The 12,285-nt window shown below is 30.8% G+C and overlaps 1 protein-coding gene across 1 annotated transcript; it reads left to right on the top strand.

Moving 5' to 3' along the window:
- Nucleotides 1–3,513: 3,513 nt before the first annotated feature.
- Nucleotides 3,514–6,105, top strand: LOC148205985 (uncharacterized). The gene is made up of 2 exons (XM_088105991.1): nt 3,514–3,934; nt 5,477–6,105. The coding sequence occupies exons 1-2, from the start codon at nt 3,514–3,516 to the stop codon at nt 6,103–6,105; spliced, it is 1,050 nt and encodes a 349-aa protein (XP_087962117.1).
- The last annotated feature ends 6,180 nt before the right edge of the window (nt 6,106–12,285 follow it).

Genomic DNA, 12,285 nt, shown 5'->3' with positions numbered 1-12,285 from the left:
GTATCAAATTTTAGTTGAAAAAATATTTTCATATATTATGGATTCTAACCTCATACTTTGTATCAAATTTTAGTTAAAAAAATACTTTCATATGTTATGGATTCTAAGTTTTAAGATTAAAGATATTTGAATAATTTCTGATTTTTTTAATTTTTATTTTAAATTAAAAATAAAAATTATTAAAATACTCCTATTATTAAAGTTTGTCTTTTTTTTAATATATATATATATATATATATATATATATATATATATATATAATAAGAAAAAACATTAATAAACTTACATTATTATCATCTTATTTTGTTGACAAATGTCTTAAAAGTTAGTGTTTTTTATTTATTGTATTTAATACTTCTTTTCAGAAATTTAAATTAAATATTTGTAATAACAAAACCATATTTTTTAATGTTATAAAATTTGTTTTATATTATCTGAATTCACCTTTTACTATTTGTAACTTGAAAATATAGACTTTAGTAAAATTGAAACAAATGTATTTATATTGTTATTACTTAAGTCTATAAATATATATTAGACATCTATTGATTAGATGAGTCTAGCAATACACACTAAATAATTATAACAAAACCTTATATGAGTTTAACAATATACGCATTAGATGAGTTCATATATACATTGATTAGATGAGTACAACAAAAACCATTAGACGAGTCTAGCCATATACACAATAAAGGAATATGCACATACATTAATTATATGGTTAGATGATATATTCTATACATTGATTAGACGACTCTAAGCATACACTCATTAGATGAGTATAAAAAACATATTAAACGAGGTTGTTGATACACTAATTAGACAATTTTAATAATATACATTAGATGAATTTGTTCATATAATTACTAAACAAGTATAGGAAAAAATATTAGATAAATTATTCCACACATTGATTAGACAGGTATAGGAATATCCATTATGCAAGTCTGTCCATACACTAATTAAAAAAGTCTAGCAACAAACATTAAACAATTCTGTCCATGCACCAGTAAGATAAGTATAACAATATACATTGAACAAGTCTATTTTTCCATAAGCAAATTATATGAGTCTATTAATACACATTACATAAGTTTGTTCATTCACTAGTTAAACAAGTCTTGCAATACAATTAAACAAGTCTGCAGATAATTTGATTGGACGACTATGTCTATACATTAATTAAACGATTCTAGCAACAAACATTAGATGAGTATGTCTATACACTTATTAGACAAGTCTAGTAGTATACATTAGGTAAGTTTGTCTATACAAAAATTAGATGAGTTTATTAATACACATTAAACTAGTTTTCCCACTCATTATAATTAGACGAGTCTTGCAATACACATTACACGAGTCTGAATATACTCTTATTATACAAGTCTAACAATACACATTATACAAGTGTGTCAATATATTGATTAAATAGGTATAATAATACATACTATGTGGGTTTATTGATGTATAAATTAGACGAGTCTATCAAGATACATTAAGCGAGTCTTTCCATACTTTGATTAGAAGAATATAGCAAAAAAAAAATACACAAGATTGTCCACACAATAATGAGATGAGTATAACAAAAAATATTAGACAAATCATTTCATATGTTGATTAGACGAATGTAACAAAAATTTATTAAACAAGTATGGAAACACATTAGTTATATGAGCAAAGCAAAAAAAAATTAGATAAAACTATTGATGTATTGATTAAACAAGTCTAGCGGTACACATTAGACAAGTCATTCATATATTTAAGCAATATACATTAGACAAGTCTTTCAACACATAAATTAAATGACCAACTTAAATGACCGTCGGGAAATCCTTCGATATATCAATTTTACCGACGGCCAAAAGGCCTTTGGTAATAATCCTTCTGTAATCAGCGCATTTCTTGTAGTATACATTGTCTAATCGATTATTTCTACCAGAAATATAATATGCAATCTGTTTAAACTCATGATTCATTTACAAACAATGAATACATATATCAAACATCTCAAGCATAAACACAAACACAATAAGAATAAATCAGTTGTTATGTCATTTGTTGTGCAAGAAACCATAAAACCATTCTTGTTCATCATAAAAAAAACATTAGATATATAGGTGAGTATAACTTCTCCTATCAACAATATGCACACACACAACAACCACTACACCACTTAAATTTATATACAAAGTTACCTATTTAAATCATACAATCCAACCATATTTTATTAAAATAATAAATAATTAAAACTATAATTTAATTTATTTATTCACCAACAACCTAACACCCAACTAAGCATAATTAAAATTAAAAACTAATTTATTTTATATTGTTAATTTCCATTATTTTTCCTTGGGTTTTATACAAAAGATGGAGTGCTTGACCGCATCTGTGTCCGAATAGAAAGATTGGAAGGATGACGTCACTAGCTCTATCGAGCATCTTCAAATGAACGGTCAAGCTAAAGCAGTCAAGAAGAACATCATGGCCAAGTTGAAGTAACGTTTGGATGAATCAAAAGGCGTCTGGATGGATGAGTTACCATAGGTCTTGCAGGCTTACTGTTGCTCACCACACTACACCATGGGAAAACACTATTTAACCTCATAAATGGTACTTATGTCATGTTGTCCGTGAAAGTTGGTAAACCTTCGCTTAGGAGACAAGTCCAAGATGAACCTTAACGACGACCAACTAAAGATGAAGCTCAACACTCTTCAAGAAAAAAGAGATGTGCCATTCGTGCGGACAGATACCTATAAAAGGATGATTTTTTCATAAACCTTGACCCGATCCTATACTCGGAAACATTTGACAGATTTGAAAGCCAAATGCTGAATTAGGTATTGTTAGCTATTATGTAAACATATGAGTATTTTAGGAATCCTTCTAGAAGGTATTTGTTGATTGGGTATCTCCCTGCTGATCTTCTTCATAATAACTGGAACATATAATATATGTGACTTAGATTATCCAGAATACTTTATTATACTGAAATGAATATATATTTTTTGTTGATAAAAAAATATTTAAAGGTTTCCTCTATTTTTCTTTCAGTAGACTGTGTATATAAGATATATATATTTTAATTAGTTTAAAGTACAATCAGTTTATAATGCCCGTGCACGGATTATTTTCTTTCAAAAAATATTTTCGTGGACTCATATTCTTTTTATGGTGTAAGCCAAACAAATATTTCATTTTATGATTATATAGAAAAACAGAACGTTTCAAATAAAGGAAAATCTCTACTGTTTAAATAATAAATAAATGAGAAGGTTGACAGTATTTGTGTTCTTCTATAGAAAGCTGGCAGTGTTAAAAAATCTGTACTCCATGAATTTCCTCCCATTTGTGAATGCTGCAAACAAGGAAAACAATCTGGTCGATATTATGTGATACAAAGAAAAACAAAATAATGATTCTTTTTCCTTGAATGTTTACTTACCTTAGCAAGATAAAAACATTGGTAATGAATCTTTGACATGTGAGAAAGAGAACAGCAAGAGAATGTCAGAGATTTGGCATGTTCTGAAGAAATCACTTCATTGCAGATCTCATTCATCAGAAGTTCATGATCCCCAGGCAAAAAGAATAGATCAGAGAAAAAAGGATGAGAGAAATAAAAGACAGTCAAAACACCAACTTAGCCATGAAATTTTCCTTGATAGATATAGTGGTGAGATTAAGATTTTTCCATGTTATCCTACAGAAGAACCTCCTTCTCATTCTCCAGCAAAATCCAAGCTAACTATAGTTTCATCAGAAACACTTTGTGTTGATTGTGATGAATGTGTTGTTTTCTCAAAGAAAAAGGTTCCAGTGAAAGATTCTAATGATCCCCCAATATCAGCACGTCATCGTGAATGTGAAGACAAAATCAAATCTAGTGACACTGTTGAAGAACAGGGAAATTTCCATCTACATTCTGGTAAGATCAGTACTTTTTCTAGCAAAATGAATGAGTGTTTATATGTATATAGTTTTTGACCAATTCTCATGGAACAATTTTACACTAGTTTGACTATTTAATCATATAGTTTCATGTGAGAATCTTTGGAAGATTTGGAAGAATATTGATGTCACTTTTGTAACTTTGGCAGGGATTGAACATTCTCTTGACACTGTATCTGGTTTAGGTTTCTTGCTTTTCAATGAAAAAAAATATTATGGTTTTTCTAAAGTAGTTCATATAAACATGGGTTTGACCAGATATTCTGTAATATTATATTTTGTTTTCTTTAGGATTTTCATTGTGTGTGTTTCTGCTGAGTTTTTTTTTTTCATAACTCAAAATAGTCTACCTAGACAGGATGAAGATAGAGCACCGAGTTTTTGTAGACTATTAAAAATGTAAATGAGTAAAATTTTAGATTTTAATTACTTGTTGATCTTATTTTATTTAATTACGTAAAAAAAATTAGCTTGGAATTAAATTGAATTTTTAAATGAATCAAATTCAAAATTTAAAAGCTCGTGAATTATTATATATATATATATATATATATATATATATATACTTTTAGAGTTAGATTAAAAGAAAATGAAATGTTAAGAAAAATAATTCTCTTAAATATATATGTTGGAGTATGTCCTTCTTTATATATGTCTGTTTATAAATATTATTGTGAAGTTTTTATTAATTTATTTATTTTATAGGTTGCTTATGGAAATATGTACATTAAAATCTATTGACTAAACTCTGACTGATTTTGAATTGTTTTTATTTTAACAGTCAATAAGTTATAACTTTTTATTCACTTTGTGAAAATATAATATTTAAAAAATGTTGAATAAATTCCCATGTTAAACATATTTTTCTGTTGGTAGATAAATTATCTGGTATTAAAGCCATATTAAGTGTTATATTGAGAACGTTAAAAAACAGTTAAAGTAACATTTTATAAAAATAAAATAATCAAGCTATAAATAAACCAAGTTTAAATTCAATATTTGGATCTTTTATCAAGTAAAACCTACTTGTAACTAACTTTTTTTAAAGAAAAATAAGTCAAAGTTGAAAATATAATATTGTTTAATTTATCATTTAAATATATTTCTCGTAGTAGTAAAAAATATAATACAGTAATGGTATCATGACACACTTTTATATTTCATTTGATATAGAGTATAAGGGTAAAATGGTGATAAAAGTGTAAATTTTTATATTTTTTTAAGAAAGAAGAGAGTAAAATATAGAGAAAGGTAGTGTCAAATGGATGTAAAATATTAGGTGTGTCAAAGAATTATTATACACCTACATTTTTCCGGTCATTTGACATTATTCTTACTTTTTCCTTTCTGCTTTTTAAAAAAATACAAAAATTTATATTTTAATGATTACTTTATTCTTATACTTTGTCAAATAAATAAATGTAAAAGTGTGTGATGGTATTGTTCTTTTCAATATAATAATTTGTCTGGAAAGAACTATACTAAAGTTTAACACGTAAGCTGTAAACATTTTGTTCAGTGATCCAACTTGAGAGAGAAGATTCATCGAGTAAGATCATCGAACAAATATGCGAAGGTAACGTTACGGAAAGCAATGCAAGAGAGATTGAATGTGTTATGAGAGTGCAGAGCAAGCAAGAAACGTTTGCATGGTATGAGGAATGTAGGGAATTGGTAAGGGTGAAAGCCAAAAACCTAGAAAAGGAGCAGCCGAGATGCTTGGTTGATGGAAATGAACTGCTCAGATTTCATGGCACAACACTTGCATGTTCACTTGGTTCAAACGCTTCCTCTTCTACCCTTTGCACTTTAGACCACTGTGGTGTCTGTCAAATTCTGAAGCATGGTTTTTACTCCAACCAAGAACTATTTAATGGTGCACTTGGGGTTTGCACCTCTTCTAGCAGTGCAAAAGCTATTCATTCAATTTGCTCACCCAATAACAAATCTGTGACGAGAAAATGTGTTATGCTGTGCAGAGTGATAGCTGGGAGAATCCATAATCCTCTACAAGAGATTGAGGAAATCACTCATACTGGGTTTGATTCTTTGGTAAAGAAAATGAGAGACCACTCAGAGATTGAAGAACTCGTTGTGTTAAATCCTAGAGCTGTGCTCCCTTGCTTTTTGGTAATCTACAATCTTTGAATATGTTGCAGAAAATACTTTTGTTCATTTGCATATAATAATTATAAGTAAAATAACAAAGTGAAATGACAGAATTATAAAATGAAAAGATTTTGAACATACAAGTATGAAATATATGATATGTATAGGTTTGATAAATCTCAAATTTGATATAATATAAGCCACACAAATTTTATAGTCGAATGAGTCCTACAAATGATTAATGTTCATTTAGCAGGAAGAGGTTATTGTAAATAAAAAATTATTAAGATCAAATATTTTCAATATCTCTGTAGTAATTAGAAAATAATATATTCACAATCTATTCCTACTTATTCTACCATACTTTTATTTCTTTTTATTTTTTTTTTGAATAGTTTTAATTATTACAAATAGAGATCATGAGAATGAAATTTAAGTGATTTAAATCAACAAAATAATTTTTTGTATTTTTCAACTTTATTTCCTATCAATAAAAAGATATTGAAAACAGAATGTGAAAAAAAGAATTGTGAAATTTTTATTTATAAGGACAATTGAACAAAAACAATTATTAAGAAGAAAAAAATGAAATACGAAAATTGGTAAGTCAACACCATTGTCATTGGTAATGAATGGGTCAAACAAAATTAGTAAGGCAAAACCATATGATATTAGGAGTGTTAGACATGGATAATTCCACATGTAATGTTTTTTTATTGGCTTTGTGTAATGGTAGCTTATCAGGTGCATTAACATTTCTCGCTGTTGTATATTAATTCATGTTGATGGGACATTGTCTAATACTAAGCGGTCAAGAAAAAACCCTTCATGGAATAATGGGTCAACATGATTTAAAAAATTAATAATAATTAAAATTTGCATTATATATATATATATATATATATATATATTTTATAATAATGATAGTAACTATTTATGTTGGTTTTCTTTAAATAGTCCTTTTTTTTTTCTCAAAATTGAATCCTTAAATGTAGAAAGACAGTACAATTGGATCTCTGTCTTTAAATTAGATTAAGGAATTAAAATTAAGTTTAGTTGTTATTCTAATTCATTAATTTACGTGGCAAATGGAGACAGAGAATGTTGAATATATTAGATTAAATTATTAAAGAAATAAATTTCTTAAAATTGAAATTAGGAATCACGAAATCAGGATTCTTACATTCGAAATTGGGAATAGAATAGATTCTGTGAGATTCGAAATTAGGATTCACAGAGAGATCAAAATTGAAGAAGGATTGAGCGAGGTTCTTCGTATTGTTGCTCTATCATGTTTTCGCGAAATTAGAGTGTATGATAGACTTCATTGAGTTAGTTTTGTAAACGATTTACACATATTAACGTTTATATAATGAAACATAACTAACTCATAAGTGTTACGTACATCAAGATCAACTTTATAGCTCGAAAAGAGTTATGAAATCACTATTAAAACCCACTTCTAATGTTTTCTAGCAACTTCAAATACAAGTTTGTTTAGAAATGACACAGTTATTTTATATTGGTTCACTCCGTAGAGCTACGTGTAGTTCTCCTCTCAGATTTCTTAGAGGGTTCCACATTAATCTTCAATAAGTTTACAACTGATCATTCATATCATTCCTGGTATCACTTAGTCAATCCCAGTAACCCCTGTTACTCTAACTAGAACCAAATATCACCTACTCCGGGTTGTGCAGTATTCTTTACCACTCCTGGTATCCCCAAACAATCTTGTTATCTTCCTGATACGCTGTTGAGTTGATGCTACCAATAAGAAGCATTGATTCTTTGAGGAGATTTTGATGATGATGCACTTGAAGACTTGAAGGAACATTCACATACATTGTTAAAGCATTATTTGTATTAGGCTTTATCTTTCAATTGTAAGCACTTAGAAGTCATGTAACTTATTCTTTTGTATTGATTTCTCTCGGCAATAATCGATTATCATGGGGGATATTCGATTATCTTTGAAAATTATAATTGTCCAAGGTTCGACAATAATCAATTATCACTAAGGATAATCGAATATCATGTTTTTCAAAATCCATAACGATCTAAAATAATCGATTATCACTTTTGGTAATCGATTATATGCGACAGTTGGGAGCTGTCTTTTCATTTTCTGACCCCTAGCATATAAATAGAAGTCTCCAAAACATTTCCAAGGTTACCTAAACTATTTGAGAGTACATAATTGGTTCTAAGGAAGCTATTGTGTTTAAGTGATTGCTTGATCAAGTTTTTGAAGAAGGAGAAGCTTGTTGTTAGTGTGTCTACGATGTAAGCGGTTCTCTACCAAGTTATTCAAGTTGGTGATCATTCCTTCGTGTGTCGAAGGAAGGTGTATTCTTTACTGTGCAATTATTTATCCATCTCGTAAACATCAAATTGATTTTTAGTGAAAAGTTAATCACTCATTCTAAAGTGATTAAGAATAATCGAGTATCACGTTTTTCAAAATCCATAACGGTCTAAAATAATAGAGTATCACTTTTGGTAATCGATTATATGTGATAGTTGGGAGCTGTCTTTTCATTTTCTGACCCCTGACATATAAATAGAAGTCTCCTAAACATTTCCAAGGTTACCTAAACTATTTGAGAGTACATAATTGGTTCTCAGGAAGCTATTGTGTTTAAGTGATTGCTTGATCAAGTTCTTGAAGAAGGACAAACTTGTTGTTAGTGTGTCTACGATGCAAGCAGTTCTCTACCAAGTTGTTCAAGCTGGTGATCATTCTCTCGTGTGTCAAAGGAAGGTGTACTCTTTACTGCGTAGTTATTTATCCATCTTGTAAACATCAAACTGATTTTTAATGACAAGTTAATCACTCATTCTAAATTGATTAACAAATAGATGTAGAATCTTTCGGTTTGAACTAGTATAAAAGTCCTTTGTGTGATTTTCCTTATCTCTGCATCTCCTGACTTTAAAGTGTTCGAAGAAATTTTTGAAAGAAAACGAAAATTGTAATAGAACTCATCCACCCCTCCCCTCTTGCTTTTGTACTGTTTACATGCTCTTAAACATTCTGCCGCACGATACCAATTCCTACAGTTGAGTTTCACCCACTCTTGGTTTGCACTAGACAAACCCGTCTAGCTATTGTTTAATCCCACCGTGTTAAGTGTTAAGTATTTGTATTCTCTTTCAGAATGTGCAATCAATCAGATCGCTTACAAGTCCTTAGATGATGGATGTGTTTACAATACAAATCAATTTAACTGACTTTTAGAGTTTTCTCTCTTCTTACAAACGTAAGCTTACGATTCTATGAAGCTTAAGAGTATTTTCTTTTCTTTTGAGCTCGTTTTTGTTCTTAGATAATTTCTTTCATATTTGTGTGTTTATTCTCTTACTCTTCTCTTCAAGGATATTCAATTTATACCCGAATCAAATTAATGAGCAATTAAATACAGTATAAGCTAGGAGAATGACCCCTAGGTCATCTCTCAAGGACCAAATGTGGTTCAAGAATTAAGTCAAACACATGGTGGGGGTTTTGAAGGTGGTTTTGTGTACTGAAATAAACTAACTAAAGCAAAAATTCAAGCACAAATTTAAAGAACGATTAAAGACAGGTTGGTGATGGCTCGGTTGCACTTGTTTCCAATCATAGATTTACAACGGATATTCAATCATATGACCCTTAATCCAACACGAAATAGACAACTAAGCGAAGTCTAAAATGGTCTTCATAAGATGTGAATTAAGAAAACACATTCACACAAATTCATCAGTTCTACACAAACACAGTAATCAACTAAGTGAAGATTATCAAGCTCAAATTAGACCACTAAGCGAGGAGAAATTGCACAAAACAAATTGCTGATATGCAAGGCATACAAAACAGAATCACAATTAGGCTTAAATAATCTCAAGGAAACCTCTATAACGTCACTAATCACCAACCTAGAAAATTACGCTTCCATGAACATCATTCAAAACGCAGAAACGAATGGGTAGCTCAATGCAACAAAACAAATCAATTCAAAACTGGAAAACGAAATTGAGACACAATCAAAATGCAAGCAACGAAATGAAAACGAACTTAAATTAAATCTCTAATAGGAGAATGAAAGTCAAATTAAATGTGTAGAATCAAAATTGCAAAGAGTTAAAAACAAAATTGTTTTACTGGAATTGAAAGTGCATCAAATTGTAAATGAAAAACCTAAAACCCCAAAAATGGGGAGCTCTCCCTTGCTGTCCAAAAGTGCTAGAAACGTAAAATGAGAGAGTTAGAGAGTGTTTTGTGATTTGCCTCCCTTTTGCACACAAACCTAGGTCAAGCCACTAATGAGCCTCTCCAAAATGACCCAAAACAGCCCAAAAAGTCAAATCTGTCCAAAAATATAATAAAAACGAATTTACAATTGAATTAAATCTAAAATGCCTATCTGAAGAGTGGTTGTTGACGTTCTTGGCTTCTTGAAGTCCCAAAATAATATTCCAATAATTTCCTGCAATTAATAATGGACATAATTAGCCTCAAATAATTCAAATGAACTAAAATAAGAATTACTGGTGAAATTAAGCCCAATTATCAAAACTGAGGAAATATTAGACAATTAAGCATATTTTCTAAACCAAATGTAGTACAATAATCTAAGTGAATAGTAGAAAGTATTGATTCATTAGTCCGTTTACAAGCTCTTAAACATTTTGTAGCACGATACCAATTCCTACAGTTGAGTTTCACCGACTCTTGGTTTGCACTAGACAAACCCGTCTAGCTATTGTTTAACCCCATCGTGTTAAGTGTTAAATATTTGTATTCTCTTTAGAATATGTAATCAATCAAATTGCTTACAAGTCCTTAGATGATTACTTTCACATAGAGGATGTGTTTACAATACAAATCAATCTAACTAACTTTTAGAGTTTTCTCTCTTCTTACAAATGTAAGCTTATGATTCTGTGAAGCTTAATAGTATTTTCTTTTCTTTTGAGCTTGTTTTTCTTCTTAGATAATTTCTTTCGTATTTGTGTGTTTATTCTCTTACTCTTCTCTTCAAGGATATTCAATTTATAGGCTTCAAGAAAATGTCTATTAGATAGTACTTATTTTGATCTTCGGGTCTTCTTAGCCTTTTCTTAGGTAGCAGCTGTAGGTTAAAGTCAACTTGAAGAGTAGAGATGCTTTTTCAATACTTTATCACAAGTATGTTGTACAAAATCTTTTGTGCCACTTTTAATAGAAATAACATTATGTGAATGTCTTCTTTGTCTCTAACGTCCACTTATGACTTGTATATGATAGAGTAGGTGGACACTTGATATAGGTAATCTGCACAAAGTAGACACTGGTAAAAAATCGCATTTTTAACTTGTACATTAAGCTTCGGTTTCAGAAAAATCGAAGCGTATCAAAACGCGGTGGCAGTTTTGTAATTTTTAGAACACTATATGTCTCGGTTGTCAAGAAACCAATGTCTAAAGAGAATATTGCCTCAGTTGACAGAGTGAACCGAGGCATAAACCCCATATATATTACATTAATCAGACCTTTCACCCGATACCTATCTGGTGACAGAGATACTGCCTCGGTTGGCAGGATGGGCCGAGGCATATAAGCCTTTCTAATAAGTGAAAGAGGAAATTTTTCCACAAATAACTCATTCAAGCCAGGAAAACATAGCACCTCTCCTCTTCTCTTTTTCTCGAGGATGATGCGATCACAACTGCGATGGCGGTGAAAGCAAGTGACGGTGTGACAACAAAGTAGCAACGATGCTGCGATGGCGGTGAGAGCGCGCGACGGTGCGGCGAGAGAGTAGCGACGATGCTGCGATGGGGACTGCGATGACGCTGAGAGCACAGCGACAATGCGGCTAGGGCGTAGTCGGTGGAGCAGCAATGACGCAACTCAAGGAGGCGTTCTTCCTTTCATTTTCGTTGGGCTTGATGGAGTTTCGCAAGATCGGGAGGAAACTCTTTTCTCATGGCGCGACGAGGACGCAACGGTGGCATAGTGACGGTTAAGTGCTAGATCTGTGTTTTTCTTCCTTAGGTTTTTTGTTCTGTTTCTCTGCAAGTGGATGGCGAAATGGATAGTGTTTGCGCTTTGGATTCGCCTCTTGAATAAGGGGTTCTACTTCTTAGTTTTCTCTACGGCTTCTGATTTCTCGCTGGGAAAGGTCTTGGGGTGGATGATGATGATTGGGGTTGAAAATCTGGGTTGTTAGTGTAGGTTGGAGTTTGGGTGCCACC

The sequence above is a fragment of the Vigna umbellata genome, chromosome 1 (genome assembly GCF_029865625.1).
Source record: "Vigna umbellata cultivar VRB3 chromosome 1, Vumbellata_1.0, whole genome shotgun sequence".
Lineage (NCBI taxonomy): Eukaryota > Viridiplantae > Streptophyta > Magnoliopsida > Fabales > Fabaceae > Vigna > Vigna umbellata.
The sequence above is the reverse complement of the archived record's forward strand: the minus strand, read 5'-3'. Positions and strand labels throughout refer to the sequence as shown.